The sequence below is a fragment of the Podarcis tiliguerta genome (genome assembly GCF_965153285.1).
Source record: "Podarcis tiliguerta genome assembly, chromosome: 2".
NCBI classification, from domain to species: domain Eukaryota; kingdom Metazoa; phylum Chordata; class Lepidosauria; order Squamata; family Lacertidae; genus Podarcis; species Podarcis tiliguerta.
The window spans coordinates 13,650,812-13,676,507 of record NC_139535.1 but is presented as its reverse complement, the minus strand read 5'-3'; the positions used below and the strand labels follow the sequence as shown (position 1 = coordinate 13,676,507).

At 46.7% G+C, this 25,696-nt stretch overlaps 2 protein-coding genes and 1 long non-coding RNA gene across 3 annotated transcripts; 2 read left to right on the top strand and 1 right to left on the bottom strand.

Annotated features, from left to right (window-relative positions):
- The first annotated feature begins 793 nt into the window (after positions 1–793).
- LOC310670922 (lymphocyte antigen 6 complex locus protein G6c-like) lies at positions 794–15,759 on the top strand. Its single transcript, XM_083426785.1, has 3 exons — positions 794–956; positions 12,518–12,634; positions 14,009–15,759. Exons 1-3 carry the CDS (start codon positions 905–907, stop codon positions 14,140–14,142), a joined length of 303 nt encoding a protein of 100 aa, XP_083282911.1. The 5' UTR covers positions 794–904; the 3' UTR covers positions 14,143–15,759.
- Positions 8,466–11,606, bottom strand: LOC310671106. Its single transcript, XR_014507789.1, has 4 exons — positions 11,042–11,606; positions 10,565–10,683; positions 8,915–9,094; positions 8,466–8,576 (listed from the first exon to the last, which is right to left on the bottom strand). It is a non-coding gene; the product is annotated as an uncharacterized lncRNA (long non-coding RNA).
- A 2,508-nt stretch (positions 15,760–18,267) lies between the features above and the next one.
- Positions 18,268–24,060, top strand: LOC310670969 (lymphocyte antigen 6 complex locus protein G6c-like). The gene is made up of 3 exons (XM_083426867.1): positions 18,268–18,742; positions 21,495–21,614; positions 23,420–24,060. The coding sequence occupies exons 1-3, from the start codon at positions 18,685–18,687 to the stop codon at positions 23,662–23,664; spliced, it is 423 nt and encodes a 140-aa protein (XP_083282993.1). The 5' UTR covers positions 18,268–18,684; the 3' UTR covers positions 23,665–24,060.
- Positions 24,061–25,696: the final 1,636 nt, after the last annotated feature.

Genomic DNA, 25,696 nt, shown 5'->3' with positions numbered 1-25,696 from the left:
TCTGCAAGATGTCATTTTGGAATTGAGACGAATGCAGTCACAACACAAACAGCTACTGCCGAAACTTAGCTCTGGGCAATTTTGCAGCTGTGTCTTTGGCAGTCAGGATATCATTTCAAAACACTGCATTGTTTCACTCATTGTTGCATGAAGTTTCCATACATACCCCAATTTCCACCCCCTCCACTTTCCCAGAATTTCAGATCAGCTTTCCTTTCCTTTTTTTGATCTTTCTAGAGTTGCTAATCATGCAACTTTACATCTGCAAGGCCACTGGCTCCCCATTCCTTCCCTCCATGGAAGGCACTACAATTCCCATCATCCTTAACTACCACCATGCTGCCTGGGGCTATTGAGAATTGTAACCCAAAAGCGTCTGCATGGCATCGTCGGCTTCCACCCTTAGACTCTGCCTTGGTTATTATTATGTAGACACAATTTATGTGTGCTAGGAAATGATGACTCACTGTTGCTTCCCGGCATAAGCCTAGTTATTGGGCTAGCTGGTCTCTTCACTCCTCCATATTTTCGAAAAGATGTAGAGGAATATGCTTGCAGGAGCTGTGATGTGGATCAGCTTCTGCGGCGCTGTGGTGTTTGAAGATTCTTCAGTCCATCAATTATGGAGCAGTGCTTTAATTGGATTGAAACTCCATTTCCATGCCGCCGCCACCAACACACCTCCTTTCCATTCTCTAAGTATCAGGTGTGCCTATTGTTCCCATTCCTTTCATCCCATTGGTTGCCTCCAAATGGAAATCAGTTCTTGACCCTAATACCTCCCATCTCAAGACCTTTTAAGAGGAGTCTTGTTTCAGAGTCGAAGTTAGATCCTTCTGTGTTCTTGTCATTGCCACACACAAAATTCCTCCTCCCCCCTCTCTCTCTCGTGAAATTTCTCAAGATGAACAAGTGTCTTCTCCTGGGCTTTTCTCTTCTGCTCTTCTGCACAATATGTAAGTACCGGGCTTTAAAAGGAAAATAGGAGGTGTTGTTTTGCAAAACATTTGCATGGGAATTTAGCCAGGCAGAGGGCCTTCTCGGTAGTGGCGCCCACCCTGTGGAACGCCCTCCCACCAGATGTCGAGGAAATAAACAACCACCTGAAGAAGACGTCTGAAGGCAACCCTGTTTAGGGGAGTTTTTAATGTTTGATGTTTTATTGTGCTTTTAACTCTGTTGGGGGCCACCCAGAGTGGCTGGGAAAACCCAGCCAGATGGGCAGGGTATAAATAATAAATTATTATTATTATTATTATTATTATTATTATTATTATTTAGCTAGTGCAAATGTGTAAGAAAATGGATGGGTCCATCTTTTTGAGCAGCTCAGGTGCTGCATTGCCATACCAATCTGTGAGTGGTGTGAGATACCCAGGGTTTGTGTTTCCTGCTTGGAATGAGGCACAGCGGAGGTGTCGTTAGGTTTATTAACACATATATACAACATGAACCTATGATGGAGAGGTTCACAGCATAATCACTCCAAGAGGGTTTTCCTTCTCCCATAGGCGCAAACTTGGATCCAAACAGACATCAAACATTGTGCTGCTGCTTTGTGTCTTGGTCCCGTAACTCCTAACTCCAATCTCTCTACTTTAAAGTCTGGCTTTATCTGTTGAGGGAGGGGCCCCACTCATTTGTCCTCCCACACCAGGTCCCTTTGGATCCTTTGTTGTGTTAATGGGTTATCCCCGAGGCCAGGCACAGGCAAACTCGGCCCTCCAGATGTTTTGGGACTACAACTCCCATCATCCCTAGCTAACAGGACCAGTGGTAAGGGAAGATGAGGATTGTAGTCCCAAAACATCTGGAGGGCTGAGTTTGCCTATGCCTGCCCTAGGCTATCATCTGAACCCAGGAAGCTAGCCTGCTTATTAAATTCCCATTGTTATTAAATTATTGCTTTGAAAGCTTGCTGATTCCAGCCTAATACCCATGGATCCGGCACCCAGTTTTAACACCCTGAGCCTTAATTAAATTCTAATACTAACTTGATCCGGAGAGAATAGTGGTCCACAAATTCATAACTATATTTAAGTATTTAGGAATGGTGAGTCCTTTTGTGTTGTACCCATCTATTTTTATCTCAGAGTACATAAATCAATAGGTCTAAGTCGTGTCCACTCATTTAAATGTGTCTGCTCTGAGTAGGACTAACATTGTACACTTTGTTACCTGCTGGTGGGAAAGCCATCTTCCAGGGGTGCTGCAACCACAAAATTCCTGCATTGCAGATCTTGAATTCAATGGGGGATTGAACAAGATCAGCCTTGGCCAACTTGGTGCCCTCCAAATGTTGCTCCCATCAGCCCCAACCTGGTTGGCTAAAGCTGGAGTAGATCACATCAAAATTTCTTTCCAACTCAATGTGTTGTGTCCAATGCTAGTCCTAATCAGAGCAGATCCATTGAACATGTTTTGGGTTCCTTAATTTTGATGGATCTAGTGTGAGTGGTAGTTAGTTGGAGGCAACCCTGCGGTTCTGGAACCTTTGTCCCTCTAAATGTTGTTGGACTACAACTCCCATCAGCTTTGACTGTTGGTCCTGCTGGCTGGGGCTGATGTGAGTCATTGTTCAGCAACAACTGGAGGGACAAAGGTTTGCCACACCAGATCGACAACTTTTTGCCATTTATGTGCGAGAGTTAGGAAGTGAAATCCAAAAGATTGTTGATGAAAAGTAAGCACTAAGCGCAGAAGAGGGCAGCTAAGATGATCAAGGGTCTGGAAACTCAGCCTTATGAGGAATGCTTGAAGGAATGTTTAGCCTGAGAGGTGATATGATAGCCATCTTCAAATATTTTACTGGCTGTCATATGGAAGAGGGAGCATGCTTGTTTTCTCCTGCTCTTCAAATGCAATGGCTTCAAGTACAAAAAAAAAGGAGATTCCGACTAATAATAATTAGGAAAAAGATTCTGACAGGAAGAGCTGTTCAGCCGTGGAACAGACTCCCATGAGAGGTGGTGGACTCTCCTTCCTTGGAGGTTTTCAAGCAGAGGGTGGATGGCCATCTGCCATGATTGCTTTAGCTGAGATTCCTGCATTGCAGGGGGTTGGTCTAGATGACCCTTGGGTCCCTTCCAACTGTAAGATTCTATAATTCTAATTACAGAAGTAATAATAATAATTTATTATTTATACCCCGCCCATCTGGCTGGGCTTCCCCAGCCACTCTGGGCGGCTTCCAACACAATATTAAAATACAGTAATGCATCAAACATTAGAAGCTTCCCTAAACAGGGCTGCCTTCAGATGTCGTCTAAAAGTCTGGTAGTTGTTGTTCTCTTTGACGTCTGGTGGGAGGGCGTTCCACAGGGCGGGCGCCACTACCGAGAAGGCCCTCTGCCTGGTTCCCGGTAACCTCACTTCTCGCAGCGAGGGAACTGCCAGAAGGTCCTCGGCGCTGGACCTCAGTGTCCAGGCAGAACGATGGGGGTGGAGATGCTCCTTCAGATATACTGGGCCGAGGCCGTTTAGGGCTTTAAAGGTCAGCACCAACACTTTGAAGGCTTGTTTTCTCTTGAGTTCACTTCTTGCTATAACTTTACAATACTTGGGATTGCCTTTGTTTCTCCACATCAACAGGACTAATCAGGTCCCAGCGCATAATTTCAAAAATTCAACCACCAAGGGTTTGAATTTTCCTTTGCTGCGTGTCATTCAGTAGAATTAAACTAGGCGACAAAAAACAAGCTGAGAAAACAAAGTGGAGGAGGGAGGGAGAAAGGAAGGAATATTTGCAACAACACCCCAAGCTAATCCTATGCAGGCAACAGTTTTCTTCCCCTGTGAAAAAGGCTCCAGTTTTTCTGCCCCAATCTCAGGGCAACTGAGAATTTCGATGCATGTGAGGTTTTGAGCTTATTTTATTATTGTAAGATGTCTGAGGGTGGGATGTGTATTCTTTCCATCAAACATTTCTCAGGCACTAATCAGCCTCTCCCAATGTGCTTCACCATCTGAAAAAGGCAGATGGAGACATTTTCTCATGATGTCCTCCACTGGGGTTTGATTTAAGGGTGAGCAGCTGGGAGATTATTGCTCTGTGAGATGTAAAACCCAGCTCCCAAGTTTCTTTTTTGGGGAATGGGAACCATAACAGAGTTATGAGTTTGTAGGTGCCAGACACCCTAAATTTCTGGGTCCGATAGCTGTTAGAATTCAACCAATGCTTGGAGTGTTAAAACTGGGAGTCAGACACATGTGTATTAAACTGTGGGCTAGACAATGCTGATCTCCAGGAATCAACAAGCGTTAAAAGCGAATTAAGCAAGTTTAACATCCTCATGAGGTGATAGCCTCGGGATGGACCATTATGAAGATCAAAAGATCAAGGGACTGTGTCTGAGATGGCAAATGAATGGGGCCTCTCCCTCCCTCAACAGACAAATCCACAGATCTTAGAGAAGTTAGAAACTATGTGACAGAGAAACAGATGAGCAACAGGCAGAGCTACGGCTGATGTCTCTTTGACTTCTAAGCCACAGCTATGGGAGAAACAAGAACCTCTTTGTGTGGTAGTGCTGTGAAACCCTTCCATCGCTGGCTTAGTTTATATGTGTGTGTTAATAACCCATATATCATAAAGACACCACAATCTCCGCTGTGCCTCATTTCCAATAGGAAACACAGACTTTGGTTAAGCATGCCTTAAAACCCTGAATCTCACACCGCTCAGAGCTTTGGGTGGTGTGCCACATTACTTTAAATGTGTAGTAGTAGTTGTTACAATTTATTATGAGCCCTTCACCCTAAGGCCCCAGGGTGGATTACAATAAGATAAACACAACATTAATATTAAAATACAATGTTACACAATATTAAAAACAGATTCAAACCATTTAAAATTACAAAAAATAATAATACAGTGGTACCTCAGGTTACAGAAGCTTCAGGTTACAGACGCTTCAGGTTACAGACTCTGCTAACCTAGAAATAGTACCTCAGGTTAAGAACTTTGCTTCAGGATGAGAACAGAAATCGCGTGGCGGCAGCGGGAGGCTCCATTGGCTAAAGTGGTACCTCAGTTTAAGAACAGTTTCAGGTTAAGAACGGACCTCCAGAACGAATTAAGTTCTTGACCCAAGGTACCACTGTATATAGTGTGAATGTGCCCCAGGTTTATATTGCTGTCTGAAGGGGCACTCTTGCCTTATAGCGCAACTAAAGCAGGGGAAATAAAATAAACCAGAACGTTTGTGCTATAAAAAGTTACAGGGTTCCTGCAAGAAATTACAGGACGTGCACTTGACTGGAAAAAGGAAGCAGTGCGCCCGCCCCAAAACTTTCGTAGGCGCAAACAGAATGGAAAGTGGGGTCATGTGTAACCGCCCAGATACCACCTTGAGCATCTATAATCAGGAATGCACAATATAATGCTGCCCACTTTACATTCTGGGTGCTCCCTGGATTACGAAAGGCGCCTTGGCAGCCTCAACGGAGATCATCCGCCACCCATTCTTGTTCCAGCATTCCTTGGCACAGAAATCTGTTTACAACAGAAGCCTGGCTGCCATCCAGCTGGGAAGGATTCCCTCCACCCTGAATCGTTTCAGGTTTCGCAAGAAGCTTCTTCCAGCGAAAAGAAGCTTCGATTTCCCCATTTGAACTCGCCTGCTGATTAAGATTTTCTGTTGAGGCTCTTGCCCGGCTTCTGAAGCCAGGCGAGCAAGGACCGAGAGGCTGACGTCCCCTGGTGTGGGGATTCCCAAATTGTTGGAAATCCAACCTCTGGACCAGTTGGCCTAGTGCCACCTCTGCTATCTTTTGGTCCCTGAGCCCATCTTGCTTTTAAAGTTGACATCTTCTTTTCAAATTTTTATTAACATACAACACACATACATATACATTTACACAATACATAACACACTACCTTATTTTCATAACATAAAACATACCTACATTACTCTATCTAATACCTACCTATACTGTACATATCAACATACCTACACACCTACCCCACACGGACACCCGCCAAGTGACTTGACTTCCAGCCATTCTTGTTAAGCTACTTTATTTTTCCAACTAGCTTAAACGCATTTCATTATTTCTTTAATCTCTTCTTCTATCTTGACTTTACTCTCCTTTAACTCTAATCATTTTCTGGATTCACTCAATATCTGTCAGAAATTCTACTTTTTCCACGTAAATTTTGATGTAGTCCTTAAAGATAGCCCACTCCTTATTCACTTTTTCTACCATATCTCCTCTTATCCTCCCTGTTAGTTTGGCAATATGGAAGTATTCCATCATTTTAGATAACCAGTCTCTTTTAGTTGGTTTTAAAGTTAACATCTAAGGACCTTCCATAATTTTAGATTTCCTCTTTTCTCCAATTGGCTGGTCCCCTGCTTTTATCTCTGCGGATTCCTAATTGTGGTATTTAATTGTGTGTGTGGTTGCTTTCTGCTCTCACGTATTATTGCCTCAAGAGATTGCTGTGGACGGCAGGGTCAATATTGCAGTCGTAGAGAAATACAGTGCTGCGACTGCATGCAAATGATTAAGTGGGAGAGGTTGAGACAGGGAAGTGATTTGGCACCTGATCTCAAGGCTGCTTCCACAATGGGTGTTTGCAGAACAAGCCATGCTTTGCCGTTCGCTCATTTTGTTTTGTAGAACTTAGCATACTGTCATCCTGAAATGGACATACTCTTGTGTTTCCCCCTCTTTTCGGAGTTCAGAAAAACTGACTTTAAAACAGAGCGCCAATTGGATCTAGCCAGGACCCCAACTTTTATTGCCCCAACTTTTTATTGCCATCAGTTATTCTGCCTCCCCCATGGCATACCTAACTAAACTCAAAGTCCCTAATCATTGGAGGGACTTTACCCTGGCACGTTGCCACGCCCTCCCCTCGGCTCTCATGGAAGGTTGATATAGGAAGATTCCTTACTTGGGACAAACAGAAATAACAGAGCACGTGTTTCTCCAGCACTTATATTATAGAGACATCTGTATTAGCCTCATTCCTCACTATTCCATAAGTACCCATGGCGCCCAGGACAATTCTATATCTCCCTGCTGCTTTCAGATACCAACCCTCCTACAACAAACAGTGTTGCCAGGTTCTGCATAGCAGCGCTCAAAATTCATCACTTGATGACCTGCGCCACAAACTAGATTTAATGAGCACTCATATCAGATGTGGGTGGCACTGTGGGTTAAACCACAGAGCCTAGGGCTTGCCAATCAGAAGGTCGGTGGTTCGAATCCTCGCGACAGGGTGAGCTCCCGTTGTTCGGTCCCAGCTCCTGCTAACCTAGCAGTTCGAAAGCACATCAAAGTGCAAGTAGATAAATAGGTACCACTCCAGCGGGAAGGTAAACGGCGTTTCCGTGCGCTGCTCTGGTTTGCCAGAAGCGGCTTAGTACCACTGTACCTTCTGTTTTAATAACTTTAGATTTCCAAAAATGTTTTATAGATTTTAAATGATTGTACCCCGCCCTACTTATGCTGGGTCTATGACTGTAATAAAGATTTGACTGATGACTTTTGGGGGGCCCTGAATCTTGCGCAGGTCATGTAACTCAATGGGAGCATGGAAGGGAAGATGCACATCCCAGTTTTGGGACAGGAAGGCACCAGTTTGAGGAAAGCTGCGCTCGTACCTTTGTGGGCTTAGTGACGCAGCTGCATTAAGGGTTTCAAATCTTTATTCATTTGGGGGAAGTTGGCTACCGCAAGCTTTAAAGAAAAGAAAGATAAATTCAATCCTCAAGCTTGCTATACTTACTTATTTGCTGCTCGTTGCCTGCGCCAACGCTTGAAAGGACTCCTGAAGTGGGCAGGACTTAACTCAGCGAGAGAGAGAAATGCATTCCATTCCCAGTGCATCATCGAGGTTTTTTAATCTCCATAGACGATTGTGGGATGTTGCAGAAACCAAAAGAACTTCTAACACGAGCAACAACAAGCAGTTTCAGGAGTGCTGTTAATAGCATTGTGAAAGAATATTCAAAGCATGTAAACAAGGATCAAGGCCACGTGTTCACACACCCTCACAAGCAAGCATCTGGGGGGTGGGGGCGGATCCCTTTAGAAAACATTTTTTTGTAAGTCACAAGTGACTTCTTTGGTGATCACTCGTAGCTGAGTAAGATTGTCTTCCATGAACACGGTTTTAACAATGAGTCTGTAAGTGACTGTGGAGGCCAATTCTGGATCCTCACGTCCTTCCACAGTGGGGATATTGGATTCTGGGTGGGAGTTGATCACGGTGTGGATTTGCCAAGTGTGCCTTCCTCTTAACACGTTTCTCCCTTGCGTCCTGAGTTTGAGTGTCTTCAAAGCCCAAGACACCTTTGGTAAAGGCTGTTCTCCAACTGTAGCGCTCACAGGCCAGTGTTTCCCAGGTGTCAGTGTTTATACTACATTTTTAAAGATTTGCCTTCAGAGAGTCTTTGAATTTCTTTTGTTGACCACCAGCATTACGCTTTCCATTCCATTTGGGAATAGAATAGTTGCTTTGGAAGACCATCATCAGGCATTCGTACAACATAACCAGTCCAACGAAGTTGATGTTGAAGAATCATTGCTTCAACACTGGTAATCTTCCAGTACAGTGGTGCCTCGCAAGACGAAAAGAATCCGTTCCGCTAGTCTTTTTGTCTTGCGGTTTTTTCGTCTTGCGAAGCAAGAAGCAAGCCCATTGGCGGATTAGCGCTATTAGCGCTATTGACAGTTTAAGGGCTAAAAATGGCTTTTTAAGGCTTAAGGGATTAGCGGTTTTGCTGCTAAAATGCTTTTAGCAGCTTAGCGCTTCCGAAAAAGGGGTTTTGGAGCGAAAAACCCCCTCAAAATTTTTCGTCAATTTTCGTCTTGCGAAGCGCCTCTGCAAACGGAAAACCCTTTCGTCTTGCGGGTTTTCCGTCTTGCGAGGCATTCGTCTTGCGGGGCACCACTGTACACTGATATTAGTTCGCCTGTCTTCCCAAGTGATGTGTACAATTTTTCGGAGACACTGTTGATGGAATCTTTCAAGGGGTTGGAGATGGCATTTATAAGTGGTCCATGTTTCATAAGCATACAGTAAGGTTGGTAGTACAATAGCTTTGTAAACAAGCATTTTGGTTTCCTTGAGAATGTCCTGGTCCTCAAACACACTGCACTTGGGAAAAAGCTGCACTTGCAGAGCTCAGGCGGTGCTGGATTTTGGCATCAATGTTGGCCCTTGTGGAAGGATAACTGCCTAGGTAGGAGAAGTGATCGACATTTTCCAATGTTACACCATTGAGTTGGATTTGTGGTGCTGCAGAGGGGGTATTTTGTACTTGTTGGTGCAGCACTTTGGTTTTTTGGATGTTGAGTGATAGGCCAAGCTTTTTGTAAGCTTCTGCACAGATATTTAGGATGGTTTGGAGGTCACAAGTGACTAATGCAGGACTAGGGGCAGGTCCGTCTTAAGTCTATCCAGCACTGTGGTACAAAGATTCCTTTGGTGCCGCCCCCCTTTTCCCAGAGTTGGCAACCTTTTTATGGCGCTGCTGGCAGCTTTGCGGGGCTGGAGGAGGCGGGCAGCGGCTGGAGGGCGGCTCCTCTGGCAGGGAAGAGGTGGAGGCGGCATGGCGGAGGCAGGCGAGGGCAGCAAGCTGATGCTGGGAGGCACTGCATCCAGCCTCCACCTCTTCCCTGCCAGAGGAGCTGCCCTCCAGCCGCTGCCCGCCTCCTCCAGCCCTGCAAAGCTGGCAGAACTTGGCGCCCAGTGCCCCACGCCACTTGCCTCTATGGCAGTGGTTCTCAACCTGTGGGACTACAACTCCCATCATCCCTGAGCTCTGGCCTTGCTAGCTAGGAGTGATGGGAGTTGTAGTTAACAACATCTGGGGACCCACAAGGCTGCTCTATGGGCAAGACGTCCCTGACTGGGGGACCCCAGGACCAGGGGGCAAATACCGCCCTATAGATATACAGTCGTACCTCGGAAGTCGAACGGAATCGATTCCGGAAGTCCGACTTCCAAAACGTTCGGAAACCAAAGCGTGGCTTTTGATTGGAAGCTCCTGCAGCCAATCAGAAGCTGCGGAAGCCCCATCGGACGTTCCAAAGAACGTTCGCAAACCGGAACACTCACTTTGTGGCATTTGGGAGCCAAAACGTTCGACTCGCAAGGCATTCAGGATCCAAGGTATGACTGCATAGGAATGCAGATAAACAGGGAGCTGCCTTACAGTGACTTGGTCTGAAGGACTTTTGGATTTGCTATTGGTAAACAAGATTTCACAAAGCTTTGGCTGGATGCGTCTCATAAGGGTGTTCTGAGCATAGGTAATGATGAACTGTGTCCCCAGGCTCTTTGTGGCATCCATGTTGGTATTTACATTCAGAAAATAAGTCCTCTTTGAAGGAATTTTGTCTTGGCTTGTAACTGGTGCCTCTTAGTTTGGGCTGCCATGCGTACAGATTTTCCCGGACATTGCTGGGATTTCAGAGGCGGAATTGACATCCAGGGGGAATTCCAAAAGGCGCCTTGCCCTAGATCTTAGGCAAATCAATTGAAAAATCTTGGGTTTTTTGCATTTTTGTAAAAATAACAACACACCGGTGGTTTCCTAAAAACCTCTGGGTGTCCTGATTTTGAAATATGGCAGCTTATATGTATTTTACAGGCAAGTGTGTGTTTTAAGGGAAAACCTATAGAAAAAGATACAGATCTGTATTTTAGGGGAAAGTGCTGCGCTGTGGGTAAAAGCCTCAGCGCCTAGGGCTTGCCGATCGAAAGGTCGGCGGTTCGAATCCCCGTGGCGGGATGCGCTCCCGTTGTTCGGTCCCAGCGCCTGCCAACCTAGCAGTTCGAAAGCACCCTCGGGTGCAAGTAGATAAATAGGGACCGCTTACTAGCGGGAAGGTAAACGGCGTTTCCGTGTGCGGCTCTAGCTCGCCAGAGCAGCGATGTCACGCTGGCCACGTGACCCGGAAGTGTCTCCAGACAGCGCTGGCCCCCGGCCTCTTAAGTGAGATGGGCACACAACCCTAGAGTCTGTCAAGACTGGCCCGTACGGACAGGGGTACCTTTACCTTTACCTTTACTGCTCACTAAATTGTGCATAATTTAAATGCAATGGGACACACACACACACACACACACAGAGAGAGAGAGAGAGAATGAGAGAGAGAGAGTATGTGTGTTACAGGCCACCCCAATCTCTGCCAAGCTGTGCACGGGATTCCAGGGGTCTTGACCCTTCCCCAGGGCCTGTGCTCCTTCAGAGAATCAAGGATGCAGCAAAGACTGGTGTAGCTTTAAGAAATATGATTTATTCACCGCTTTACACCTTCAGTCTGCATGGTGGGAGTCTGGATCTTACAGCATGGTCATCTCAAGAGAGGCCTGTCCCGTCCCCCCGTCCCCCACACACAGCAGTGCAGTGCTGGAATCCCAAGGCATCTCTCCCAGCCGGCCTTCAGCCAGCCTGCCCAAGATGGATCTTTCCCTTCTTCCTTTTCCCAGCACACCTTGCTAAAGACACACTTTCCCTGTCACCTCAAACAAACACGCCATCACCTTGGCAACATTGATCTCCCCAGGCCAAAGGATTCCTTGTCCGGCACAATTATGCAGCTTGTCTTTTCATTCATATCCCAAACAATCAAAATCCTACCATTTAAAAAAAAAAAAAAAATTATTAGATATTTTATAATTATAAAAGGAAAGACAATAAAGAAAAACAATACATAGATTCAACAAACAATACATCAACAATAAAAAAGAATACAATACAACAATACAACATAAAGAAAACAAAAACATTTAAACACACACCCAAATTTCATATCTATATCTTTCATTTGCTTATTTCCTCGACTTCCTCGCACCTCCCTTTTTTGTATTCTAGTTCAAATTTGCTAATTCAACAAATCCTTTCCCTCTTCTTCAATTTTGTTCTATAATTTATCTTAACACAATTTAAATTTTCCACTTTAACACATTAGCAATTAATATTCATATAATTCTTAATAACACTTCTGCTAAAACCATATAAAACTCCTACCATTTGTTAATTCCTTGGGTTTAAGCCAACCTATAACACTCTCACTGTATACTTCCCGTGTTCCTATGTAAATATGTCCCCTGGTTTCTCTCTCTCTCCATATATATGTATGATCCATAGAACAACAGGATGGAACAGGCTGAATGCATGTGAAACTAATCTGGAATGGAAATAGGCTGATTCATACATTCTTACAAAACAGTTTTGCTTTGGCATCTGCTACAAATGGGGAGTGTGGTATAGTGGTTAGATTGTCAGAAGAGGTCTGCAGGAAGCTGGTTTCAAATCTCCACCAAAACATGAAGCTCACATGAAGGGGCCTTTGGCCAGTCACAGCCTCTCAGTCTGACCTACCACACACTGCAAAGGATAAAATGTGGTGGGGGAAACCGTGGGCACCACTGAGCACTGAGGAAGAAAGTTGGCACGCAGTTTTTGGCTGTTGTTTTTTAAAGCACTTTTGTGGCCCGTTTATAATTTCTGATTAAAACCCTGCCTGTCTTTCTGCTTCTCTCCTGCAGCTGAAGGTCTCGTGTGCAGCGTTTGCAAGTACAAACTTGGCAAGATCTGCCTGGAAACTGACGAACCTTGCAAAGCGGCCGAAGGGCAGTTCTGCGAGACAACCAAAGTTTATGCTGGTAAGAACAATTACTGGAAATCCGCTAGTGCTGTATAATCTCCATCAGTTGTGCAGCGAGAGAGCTAGTGCCTTCGGGGAACGGTGTGAGGTGTTGGTATCAACAGGCACCTGAAAAAGCACTCGCCCCACAGAAAGGGGTCCCCTGCTGACCCCCAGTGTTTCCTGGCCCTGCTCCTGTTCCTCCTTGCGCTTGCTGCCTATTCATTTGCCTTATCTCCAGCTGTGGAGGGCTGGACTCGAACCCAGGGCTTCAGGTTACAAGAAGGGAGATTCATCCTGGCAGTAATTGCATGTCGAGACCCCAAAGCCACCCCCTTGTTGAGAAATAACGCACACAAGGACACAGATATTAGGTTAATGTTATTGGGCAAATTTTGGCCACAACTGTATTGATTACAGAATGTGAGCGGTATTGGCTTAGGCATTGAATGGACCAGATTATATCTGACTCCTGCCCGATGCGCAGGAAGTCTGGTAAGGATAAACCACTGGAAGGGGGAGCCCTGTCGATGCGAACCAACTCAAGCTCCCCCTGGTGTTCCCGTCGGGGTCGTGTCATGGCCCTAGCCCCTGACCCAGGCTTCAGACAAGATCAACACCCCCGGATTCCTTTAACGGAATATCCTTAAGCATGGAGGGGCAGGTGATGGCCACACCTCCCCTCCCCATCACAAGGTCAAACAATGCCTAACCGCAACCCTAACAAAGTTGTGACGATTGCTACAAGGTAGGCGAAAACCAAATGGCCAGTGCCAATTTGCCAAGTGGGAAAATTCCTACCAGGCCCCTCAACGGCGACCAAGTGAGGTCCATAGCAAGGCCAGTGCCTAAAACCTGGAAATTAGGGAGGGAGGGTGGGTGATTGAGAAAGCGAGCCAAAGAGGAAGCCCTCTGGCTCGTGCCTCTGTTTAAATGGTCCCAGCCACGCCCCCCGGCCAGCGGATTGGCTGGCTGGGCTCTGACGTGGCCGGGATCTCCCGGGCAACGGGGAACTAAGTCCCCCGCCCCCGGAGGGGAGTGGGTGGCCACGTGGTCCACTGCAACTCCTCCCCACAGGGAAGTGGAGCGGATGAACCGTTCAACAGCGGAATGGACTCCCTGGGGAGGTGTTGGGCTCTCCTTCCTTGGGGGGTTTTAAGCAGAGGTTGGATGTCCATCTGTCATGGTTGCTTTAGCTGAGATTCCTGCATTTCAACCCCAGCTCCCAGAACTCCGTGATTGTTTAAAGTGACACCGTAAACGTATGGTGTGGTCCTCTGTGGCTCCGTGCCCCAAACACCTAGATTTTCAGGGTTATCTGCTATGTGGTGTGACTCACCCTGGGTAGAGGGAAGGAGTTAAACTAACACACATCTCGTTCCTCTCCCACCAGGCGAATTATTCCTCTTCAAGCGCTATGGCTGCGGCAAATACGCCGAGCTCTGCAACAGGACCGAGCGGAGGGAAAACGCCTTCAACATGTCCTATGAACGCACTTGCTGCGACACCGACCTATGCAACGCTTAGTTCTCGTTCCCTGTCCCTGGGAAGGTTCGGCTTAGCATGGGGCTAACAGCTGGTTCATTCACAATAAAAGCTGGCAAGAGAGACCCCTTTCACTCAAAAAGACAACCCTATATGATCCCATCACTTTGACCTTCTGTCCCCCTCAAGATTTCAGCTTATTCTTCCCTCCCAAAGGTTCCCCCACCTCAGTTGTGGCCTCTCCCACAGGACCTGCTGAAGATGCTTCATAGCTAGTTCTACGTATCTCACGTTCAAAGCACACAGTTGAAGCACCAAGACACCTCTTTAAACAGTCATGGCTTCCCCCAAAGAATTCTGGGAACTGTTGTCTGTCAAGGGTGCTGAGAGGTATTGAGAGAGACACACACCCCTTTCTCCCTCTCGCAAAACTACAATTCCCAGCATTCCCTGTGAAGAGGGATTGACTGTTAAACAACAACTTAAATCCTTCAAAAGTAATTAAAATTGGGCAAAAAAATACCCGCACATTAAAACACATGTAAGTGGCCTACATGTCTGAGCAGGCTTGCCTAAACAAACATGCTTTTAGCAGGCACTGAATAGTAGATTCATTAATTTCAATGGCTCTTCTATGAAAAGAACCTCTTTTGTTGCTTTTCCACCCTTTCTTTAAATTCTTCAGAATGGTTTCTCTCTGTCATCACCACAAGTTTAGAAACCAAACTGCATTTCTCCTGAAGATCGGAGCATATAGTAAAGGAAGATTTGTATGTTTAAACTCCCCGAGAGAAACAGCATAACTGGAGAGAATCTTTTTCTCTCTCTTTAGCAAATGGCTGAGGGGGGACGACAAGGGGTGGGACATCTTTTTCGGCCTGAGGGCCACATTTTTGAGGGGGGCAACCTTCCAGGGGCTGCATGACAAAGGTGTGTGGTGCTAGTGTACAAACACACATACACACACACACACACAGAGAGAGAGAGAGAGAGAGAGAGAGAGAGAGAGCCCTCTCCTTCAAGCAAGAAGCATCTTCAGAGTTCAAGGATACATTACAGCTAGCTAAAAACAGTTGAGGCTGCCTAGCAGGTCTGGTGTGGCTTGAGAATAGTCTTCAGGGCCGGACAGAAAGACTTAGGGGGCCGTATCTGGCCTCTGAGCCTGAGATTCCCCACCCCTTAGTTAAAACAATGGCTGTCCTCTTCTCAATCTGAATTCACCCTGAGCTTCATTGCCGGGTGTTTATTTGTTGGTGCAAGGTGGGTGGGTGGGGGAGGAGAGTCTAAAAAAAATATGTATGCAAAGTTTTAAAACGTCTTGTTTTCTTTTATATCTTTTTTGTATTTACTGGGGAGCTGTGGGGAGTTGCTGAATTGCTGACTTGGCAAATGATAAAATGGACGAGGTATAAATAATAAATTATCATCATCATTATTATTACTACGCATGCTGCATTTACTCTAGCAGAATCTGAAATCAGATTCCTTAAACTGAACGTCAAAGGGATTGCATACAGTAGTAAAATACTGTGGAGTTTGTACAACGATGTGGTTGCTGTGTTTTGCATGGCTTTTTGCTTCTGGTGTAAACCGCAGTCGCTTTCGAATTGTATTGCTGCCATCTTTGGCTGAAGGAATGAATAAAGTCGGTTGACTTGACCATGCTATCTCTGCACAAGCCCTTTCCTTCACTGGCATCTTGTAAGGCCCGTAGATAGATTGGGATCCGTTTGTAGATTGCTGGGTGGTTTTCAGTTGATCACCAAGGGAACCTCAGAAGGCCCCCACAGCTGAGCTCCAGCAGCTTTGCCACATGGAAATATACAAACGGATTTCGGGAGATGGTCAGAGCTGAGTTCATCATTGCAAGGACCCAGCAGCTGTCAACTTACAGATTTGAAAATAAGGGACCAGCAGCCTCGGAAATAAGGGATCAGCAGCCAAAATAAGGGATCTTCAGAGCACAGGTATGTTCGACTTCCGAGCCCCTCCGAGCCAAAGGCAGAAAGCACAGCCAGCAGCCAAACGAAGCCTCAAGCGGTGGTTCCCACAGCGCAGCAACCCGGCAAAAGGGATGCAGCAAGGAAAACCACCATCACCTCTCTGCTGGGAAGCGCTGAGTAACGGCGAGTCCCCAGGCAACACGGCTGATTTGACCAGCACAAGCCATGCAAGCTCCACCCCCCAGTCGTTCTTAGACTCCTTACTGGTTGAGTAACGCAGCCAAGCAACACAGTTGGAGCCTCCCTCCTCCCTGGCCGGCAGGGAGGGAGGGGGAGGAGCTGCTTCCTTTGAAACCCGGGAAATTTAAGGGACATCATCAATAAGGGACAGCAGTGGGACACGGCGTTGGGATAAGGGACTTTCCCTCCAAATAAGGGACGGTTGACAGCTATGAGCAGGTGAGCTACACCTTCAAAGACAACCTGGAATAAGAGACATATTTGAGGTATCTGATTGTGACATCCTACATGTTTGCCCTGGGCTCTCCTGGAAAGACGAGACAGTCCCTAGTTAAACACTGGATTGTGATCAGCTTGTTCTGCTGTTCCCACAAGGTTTTGGGTTCTCCTTCCAATGTCAGAAGCAAGACAAGCATCTGTCCGCTTGCATGTGATCAACTAGTGCACGACTGCATATATGCGTGGTGCCAGGAAATCAATTCAAGCCTGGGAGTAGTGGGAGAAATCTGGGAAGTCCTCATGGCTTGTGAGGAGTCCCTCCCCAGAGCCTGAAGAGGCTGTCAGTGAGTCAAAAGTCCAGAATTTAAAGGCTTAAAAGGGGGGGGGGACCTTATGGGCTCCAAAATGGTGCACGGGAGCTCTCACTGCTGCCTCGCTACCCCGCTCAACAGCTGTCAGGCGGGAAGCTACATTAAGCTGGTTTGGATGCGCTGTTTCCTGCCCTTTTCTGGCAAAAAGAGGCAAAAAGGTATAGTATAAAAGAAAATGGTATTTCTGCTGCCTCTTAAATTATCCCAGTTCCCTTATGCGCACGGGGGGGGGGGGGGGGCGGCAGGAACGTAACTCCCACATAAGCGGGGAGCCGCCTGTATACTATTATTATTTCTTAAATTTGTTAGTCACTTTATCTTGCCCAAGGCAACCCAAGGCTATTTACAAATCTCTGAATACCAGTGGCTTGGAACTGCAGGCGTGGAGACAGCTGCTGTTCTCATGCCCCGATTGTGATTTTCCCACCTGATAGGCCACTGTGACACTTACGTTGTTGTTTTTTTAAAAAAATATTTATTTGGTTTTTCAGATTAAAATTTAACAGTCACATATCCAACAGACAACATAAAAACAAGATTCCAAGGAATCTCTTGGACTTCCCTCCTCCCCGTTGTGGGTCCTACTGTTAATCATTTCCATCTGCATCTTTTATAATAATCCAAATCTTTTACCTCTCGGTTTTGCCCAAAATTCACCATTAAACTACAAGCTGTATTCCAATCCTACTAACAATTTTAACTGTTTACAATGGTCTTTAAGATGAGTTATAAATCTTCCTCATTCCTTATTAAAGCTTTGATTTCTGATTCTTCCGGTCATTTTAGCCATTTTGGCATAATACATCAACTTGTTTGCCATTCTTCTCTGGTAGGGACTTTATCTTCTTTCCATCTCTGGACCAATAACATCCGTGCAGCCGTGGTCGCATACATAGTCTTTTCTGCTCCCTTGGGATTTCAGCACCTGTTTAGTCGTGTCCGACTCTTCGTGACCCCATGGACCAGAGCACGTCAGGCACTCCTGTCTTCCACTGCCTCCCGCAGTCTGCTCAAACTCATGCTGGTAGCTTCGAGAACACTGTCCAACCATCTCGTCCTCTGTCGTCCCCTTCTCCTTGTGCCCTCCATCTTTCCCAACATCAGGGTCTTTTCCAGGGAGTCTTCTCTTCTCACGAGGTGGCCAAAGTATTGGAGCCTCAACTTCAGGACCTGTCCTTTCAGTGAGCACTCAGGGCTGATTTCCTTCAGAATGGATAGGTTTGATCTTCTTGCAGTCCATGGGACTCTCAAGAGTCTCCTCCAGCACCATAATTCAAAAGCATCAATTCTTCGGCGATCAGCCTTCTTGATGGTCCAGCTCTCACTTCCATACATCACTACCGGGAAAACCATGGCTTTAACTATACAGACCTTTGTTGGCAAGGTGCCTTCTTTTCCCTTACATTTCCATCTTTATGATGTTCTTAGTGAGTGCTGGCTTGGTTTGGCCTGCAGTTGCTGACAGGCTTTTCATGGTTTGCTGGTTCCTCCCACTGACTCTCTACGCTACCCTTGGTCCAGCATCATGGCGCACCCTTAATAGGACAAGGGTGGCTTGTGGGTTTTCTTCCTTGCCCACATCTGTAAACAGTCGTCAGGTGCTGATAACCGCTGAGCAAACCCAGGCGTGTGCTGGCTGCAGAGGGGAGCCCTGATCAGCAGTAGATGTTTTTCTGCACAGGTGTGCAGGCTTTGCTCCTTTCTCCTCCTCCTCCTCCTCCCTACCTGATTACCTGTTGGTGGTGTCCTCTCAATCCACACCCAACCATTTCCTTAAATTACTTTTGGATTTGAATGCAAGGGAATCGACAATGGATGGAAAGCCGCTGGTTCACTGCTGCTTCTTCATGTTCGTCTTTTGGGCAACTGGTGAGTCATCCCCGCACCCCTTACACAGAAAGGCTCATCATCAGGAGGGGGAAATAGGTCTTACAGGTGGGGAATGGCAGCACCCATAGCTAATGTTGTTAGAAGGTGTCAGGCTTCAGGGAATCTGACCCCCCCCCCCCCGTGGCAGGCTGCCAATAGTGGGAAAAACAAGGATCTCTTAATGGTAAAGGTAAAGGGACCCCTGACTGTTAGGTCCAGTCGTGACCGACTCTGGGGTTGCGGCGCTCATCTCGCTTTATTGGCCAAGGGAGCCATTGTACAGCTTCCGGGTCACGTGGCCAGCATGACTAAGCCGCTTCTGGCAAACCAGAGCAGCGCACGGAAACGCCGTTTACCTTCATGCCGGTGTGGTACCTATTTATCTACTTGCACTTTGATGTGCTTTCAAACTGCTAGGTGGGCAGGAGCAGGGACTGAGCAACGGGAGCTCGCCCCGTTGTGGGGATTCGAACCGCCGACCTTCTGACCGGCAAGCTCTAGGCTCTGTGGTTTAACCCACAGCGCCACCGGCATCCCTCAAGGATCTCTTACCGAGGTATTTTATTTAATATTCACAGAGAGAGATGTAGAACATCATCTCTGGGATAATGGCGTTGCTCCAAGTAATCTCCTCCCTTCCTTTTACCCTCAGTCGTCAGAATCTCCACCCCTTACCATACGGTGGCTGTGTAAGGTCTTTTGTCTATTCATTTTCTGTTCTGCCACTTTCACTGTCCTCCGGGTCCTAGGAGAAGAGGGGTCTGGAATGCTTTCTAAAGATAATGTGTCAGTCAGTTGCCCCAGCCCTGCTGTCTTCCCCTCCTGTTCTTCCATTATCTCCCAGCTTCGTCCCTCTTCTGTCTCAGAGTCATGACAGTGAAGGTCCTGTGTGAGTGCCTGGAGGCGGTTGGAGGATGGATGGCAGCTAATGGACTGAGGTTGAATCCTGACAAGACAGAAGTACTGTTTTGGGGGGACAGGGGGCGGGCGGGTGTGGGGGATACCCTGGTCCTGAATGGGGTAACTGTGCCCCTGAAGGACCAGGTATGCAGCCTGGGAGTCATTTTGGACTCACAGCTGTCCATGGAGGCACAGGTCAATTCTATGTCCAGGGCAGCTGTCTACCAACTCCACCTGGTATGCAGGCCGAGACCCTACCTGCCCACGGACTGTCTCACCAGAGTGGTGCATGCTCTAGTTATCTCCCTCTTGGACTACTGCAATGCGCTCTACATGGGGCTACCTTTGAAGGTGACCCGGAAACTACAACTAATATAGGAATGCGGCAGCTAGACTGGTGACTGGGGGCGGCCGCCGAGAGCACATAACACCGGTCTTGAAAGACCTACATTGGCTCCCAGTACGTTTCCGAGCACAATTCAAAGTATTGGAGTTGACCTATAAAGCCTTAAACGACCTTGGTTCAGTATACCTGAAGGAGCGTCTCCACCCCAATCGTTCTGCCGGGACACTGAGGTCCAGCGCTGAGGGCCTTCTGGCGGTTCCCTCACTGCAAGAAGCAAAGCTACAGGGAACCAGGCAGAGGGCCTTTTCGGTAGTGGCGCCCGCCCTGTGGAACGCCCTCCCATCAGATGTAAACGGATAAACAACTACCTGACATTTAGAAGACATCTGAAGGCAGCCCTGTTCAGTGAAGTTTTTAATGTGTGACATTTTAATGTATTTTTAATCTTTGTTGGAAGCCACCCAGAGTGGCTGGGGAAACCCAGCAGATGGGCGGAGTACAAATAATAAATTATATTATTCTTAATTACTATATTGTCCTCCTCTTCTCGGGAAGGTTCAAGTGGAGGTGGGGCGGCCTCCACCATTCCTCTGCAGTCCAGGTCCTGACAGAAGGCCATAGGGAAGCATTATTGGCTTAAATTTTCAGGTGACATTCAGGCGGATGGGATTGTGGAATTCATTAAAGGCCCTGCCTCCTTTCCCACAAAGTGCTATCCAGAAAGGTCTTTGGGGCAGAGGTCCATAGTGTTTCTCAGCAGGATTCCTGCATCGTAGGCGAATTGGACTAGATGCCCCTAGGCTTTCCTCCCAACTCTACAATTCTATCATTCTGTTTTCTAAAACAGGATGAACAGGAGCACAGAAACACACACCCAAATGTAGCAGGGATGGCTCACCACATTCTGAAGCAAGTGAAGTTATACCCATTGTTATGTACTGAAGTTCTCACTCTGGGCCAGCAGGGGGCTACTGTAGTTAGTTTTCACTCAGGTCCCCATATGTAAATAAGGGATTGAAAGTGACGTTCAGTGATTGGATAGTTACAGAAAATGGTTACTGTTGCGTTGTAGTGGAGCTGTATATAAGCAGGCTGGCTGAACCCTTCAGTTCAGTTCTGTTCTGGCCTGTGAATAAACAAGAGCTGTTTGAAGAATCGCTGTGTCATCTGATATGTTCACCCACAACTTAACACCCATGAACATCTAAAGGCAGCAGAACCTCCTAAAGCCCAGCGTCTCAAATTACCTAACTGCCCCAGTGGCTGCATGTGGAGTTTGTAGCCAGAGTCAAAACTGACCCTTTGGCCGGATATCTCAAGAACTTTTTCTTGGCATTAGAGTCAGCTGCACTGGCCAGAACACACCCCTCCCTTTTTGCAATTTTGCAGAATCTACCTTGAGCCCCCAGGTTTAGACTGGGCCACTTCTGCACTGGTGCAAATTGCTGTTTGCACTCTTCTGCCTTTGTTTAATACAGCCTGCATCTCTGTTTCTCCTGTCGGCAGCCAGGGCTCTGAAATGCCATGCCTGTGAGGTTGCGAACCCATACAACGGGTGCATCTGGGGTGAACACGAGTGCATGGCGAAACCCAACGGGACCTGCGAAACGCGGCTTGCAATGTTTGGTGAGTGTCAAGAGAGGAACGTCATGAACATAGGAAACTGCCTTGGGTCAGTCCAGCTCAGCACAGTGGTACCTCAGAAGTCAAACAGTATCCGTTCCAAAAACCCGTTCAACTTCCAAAACATTCAGAAACCAAGGTGTGGCTTCTGATTGGCTGCAGGAAGTTCCTGCAGCCAATCGGAAGCCACGTCGGACGTTCAGGTTCCAAAGAACGTTCGCAAACCAGAACACTCACTTCCTTTGATGTAGGTTGCTTATTTTTAAAGTTTTGTCACATTTTTGTATTGCATTAGGTGTACATTTTTTGTTTCTTCAGCTTGCAAACCGCCTTGAGTATTGTAAGATTGGAAGACGGTATACAAATTAAAAATGATGATGATGATGACATGAAAGGAACCTTACTCTTGGGAATCCGCAAGGAAAGCAGAAGGCTCTTCTGCAGGGGGAGAAAACCTGTATAAAACTGGAGAACAGGCTTCTGCACAGCAGGAAACAGTAGTGTATTCTTTTTGTACAACCAGCACCACCCGGTTTAGGGACTGCTTGTACAACAGCAGCCCTGTTTAGGGAAGCTTTTTGTTATGTACTGAAGTTCTCACCCTGGGCCAGCAGGGGGATACTGTAGATAGTTATGCAAATGAAGGATTGAAAGTGACGTTCAGTGATTGGATAGTTTTAGAAAGTTGTTACAGTAACATGTACTGGAGCTCTATATAAGCAGGCTGACTCAACCCTTCAGTTCAGTTCTGTTCTGGCCTGTGAATAAACAAGAGCTGTTTGAAGAATCGCTGTGTCGTCTGATATCTTCACCCACAACTTAACACTTTTAATGTTTGATGTATTACAGTATTTTAATATTTTTTTGGAAGCCGCCCAGAGTGGCTGGGGAAGCCCAGCCAGATGGGAGGGGTCTAAATAATATATTATTATTATTATTATTATTATTATTATTATTATTATTATTACCCTGGGTGCAGAGTCTGGAGCAGCCATCTACTTTTAGATGACCACAAGTCCATTTCTCTCACACTTCATCTTCCAAAGCAAAAGATATTGGTCAATTTAAATAGATGATAGATGGCAGATAGATAATTTATAGCAGGGTTTCCCAAACTGGGGTCTCCAGCTGTCTTTGGACTACAATTCCTATCATCCCTGATGACGAGTCCTGCTAGCTAGGGATGATGGGAGTTGTAGTCCAAAAAAAAAAAAAAACAGCTGGAAACCCAAATTTGGGAAACCTTGATTTATAGGATATGATAAAGGTTGATAGATCCACAGATATAGAAAAATGGTTGATAGACTGTGGTAGATAGACAGATAACAGATAGTGACAGAAATTGGACAGTTGGCTATGATAGATTATAGGCAGATAGGCAAACAGATCAATTGGCTATGAAAGATAGGTGGAGCAAGATTGCTAGATAGATCAACAGGAGAGAGTTGAGTACAGTGGCACCTCGGGTTAAGAACTTAATTCGTTCTGGAGGTCTGTTCCTAACCTGAAACTGTTCTTAACCTGAAGCACCACTTTAGCTCATGGGGACTCCTGCTGCCACTGCACCACCGCTGCACAATTTCTCTTCTCATCCTGAAGCAAAGTTCTTAACCCGAGGTAATATTTCTGGGTTAGCGGAGTCTGTAACCTGAAGCGTATGTAACCTGAAGCGTCTGTAACCCGAGGTACCACTGTACTGCAGTATTCCTGGGTCAGGTGGTCTTGATAGTGATTCTAAGATTCATGGGTTAATTTGCTGCTAGTCCCACCACAGTGTAACCCTGTCCCCCTCTTGATTTAATGTCCAGGCCCCTTCTACTTCTTCGCCTGGCTGGGCTGCAGCCACCAGTCTCCCAGCTGTAATGCATCGGGCCTGAAGGACTCCTTCTTCGGATTCACCTACAACGCCACTTGCTGCGACAGCGACGACCTCTGCAACAAAATGCCGCAGCTGGAGCAGCGGTGGCCATGGAGCGGGACCAGCCGCCAGGTGCTTCCGAACACCGTGGGGATATTTGCTGGAGCTGTGCTGCACTGGGTGCACCTGAACTGACAAAGACATGCGCCACAAATCGACTCTGCAACAACATGCCATGCTCCAAAGCGAAGGATCTCTTAAGAATATCGAACTCAAGGCACCTTGAACAACGACGGGCCGGGCCCACTTAACATATAATATTTTCATGAGCCATTTCCCCTAACAGAATGCCGTCCGAGTCATTGCCACTAATTTTTGCTGCTTATTTTTTTACGCTACCTTTTCCCCAATCTATGCATCCTTGCCCGCATTGGTTCGGTTGGAGAAAAGCATTACAAAATTTGGGAAAGAGACAATTCCGAAGGATTGGTGCCGCTTCAGTTTGTGCATGAATTTGGGAACTGCTGTGAACGCCTCCGCTGTAGGCTCGGGTTGTATATGTGTGTAAACAAACCATATAACATAAAGACACCTCAGTCTCCGCTGTGCCTCGTTGCCAAAAGAAAACCCTGAGTGGGTGCTTGGAACCCCTGAAATCTCGCACCTCTCAGAGATTGGGCGGTGCATAACAGTATGTCAAGTTCCCCTCTCCCTCCTGGTAGCTCACCAATAAGAATTAACGAGCATCTGGTTGATTTATAGTTGTTTTATTACAGTATCATGTTGCGAACACAGATCGGCCTCCTTTTGCCAGGATCGGAGTAGCCATCTCTGACTCCTCTCCTCCACTTCTGCAGGAAGCAGCTCACTGACAGGATGTCCCGCCTCCACTGCGTCTCTTTTGTTCTCATACCTCTGAAATTGGGGGGGGGGTTCCCCCCCTCTCTATTGATGTATCGCCCAGTTGCTACCTCCCTACTAGTTGTCCAGCAACAATCTCAAAGCTGGACAGCTCTGTGTCTTCCTGTCTCTCTGCTTCGGGAAACACTGGCAGTGGGGCGGGGGGGAATAGTCCCCCTCCTCTTCTGTCAGAAGCTGATCTCCCTGCCCTCCCCAGTCCTCAGAGTATTTTCTGACGCAGTGTTATAAAGCAAAGTGAATTGAAATTCACCCGCATTAGCCTCCCAATTCCCCCCCCTCCTGTAACATCTTTATCTAGCCTACATGAATTGCCCCTGAGAGATCCTGTGATGCAGTCTCACAGAGCAAGTTTATACAAGCTATTCACACGTGTATTATTATTATTATTATTATTATTATTATTATTATTAGGGGGGGTTGCCTGCAATTTTGTCCTAACATTGTGTACAGTGGTACCTCGGGTTACATACGCTTCAGGTTACATACGCTTCAGGTTACACACTCCGCTAACCCAGAAAGAGTGCTTCAGGTTAAGAACTTTGCTTCAGGATGAGAACAGAAATCGTGCTCCGGCGGCACGGCGGCAGCAGGAGGCCCCCATTAGCTAAAGTGGTGCTTCGGGTTAAGAACAGTTTCAGGTTAAGAACAGACCTCCGGAACGAATTAAGTACTTAACCCGAGGTACCACTGTACTATTTTTACTAGCCTGCTGGCCCAAACATAATTTCTGGGCTTCATAAAGAGAGAGAGAGAGAGAGAGAGAGAGAGAGAGAGAGAGAACCCAAATAAACCATGTTCCATTTGATCTCTTGGGTGTCATTCTCTGTCATCGTATAACACCAGCACTTAGAGTGTCGGACTTAAGACAAGAAGACCTGTGTTCAATTCCTTACTACAAAGCTTACTGGAGGGCTTTAGGCCACACACTCCTTTTTAGCTTCACCCATATCGTAGGACTGTTTTGAGAATACATGGGGGGCATATGTCATCTTCGGCCAGAGTGTAGGGTAAGATATCTTCCCCAGGGAGGCTCTCCTGGTGCCAAGACAGAGGTGCCCATTCTGATTTCATTTCCGGGGCAGTTATATGACAATGAGCATCCCTCTTGCTTGGCTCGTGGGGTTTTTATACATCTCTCCATTTAATCTTTGCTCATAATGCGTTTTCCGGTCACTTTCCTCCTAACCACAAGAAAATCTGCTTCTTTTAAAAAGTGGGCTCTTTGCACGAGGGTGGCAGAACCCTTTAATCGCTTTAATGGCATCAACCTAATAAAGTTCCAATATGCACTCAAATCCCTCCTGCA

Bases quoted from the DNA above. Each gene is read 5' to 3' on its own strand.
- LOC310670969 (XM_083426867.1), top strand. From the start codon at position 18,685: ATGGATGGAAAGCCGCTGGTTCACTGCTGCTTCTTCATGTTCGTCTTT. The intron at 18,743-21,494 runs GTGAGTCATCCC...TCCTGTCGGCAG, and splicing joins GTTCGTCTTTTGGGCAACTG to CCAGGGCTCTGAAATGCCAT. The intron at 21,615-23,419 runs GTGAGTGTCAAG...TTTAATGTCCAG, and splicing joins AACGCGGCTTGCAATGTTTG to GCCCCTTCTACTTCTTCGCC.
- LOC310670922 (XM_083426785.1), top strand. From the start codon at position 905: ATGAACAAGTGTCTTCTCCTGGGCTTTTCTCTTCTGCTCTTCTGCACA. The intron at 957-12,517 runs GTAAGTACCGGG...TCTCTCCTGCAG, and splicing joins TCTGCTCTTCTGCACAATAT to CTGAAGGTCTCGTGTGCAGC. The intron at 12,635-14,008 runs GTAAGAACAATT...CTCTCCCACCAG, and splicing joins GACAACCAAAGTTTATGCTG to GCGAATTATTCCTCTTCAAG.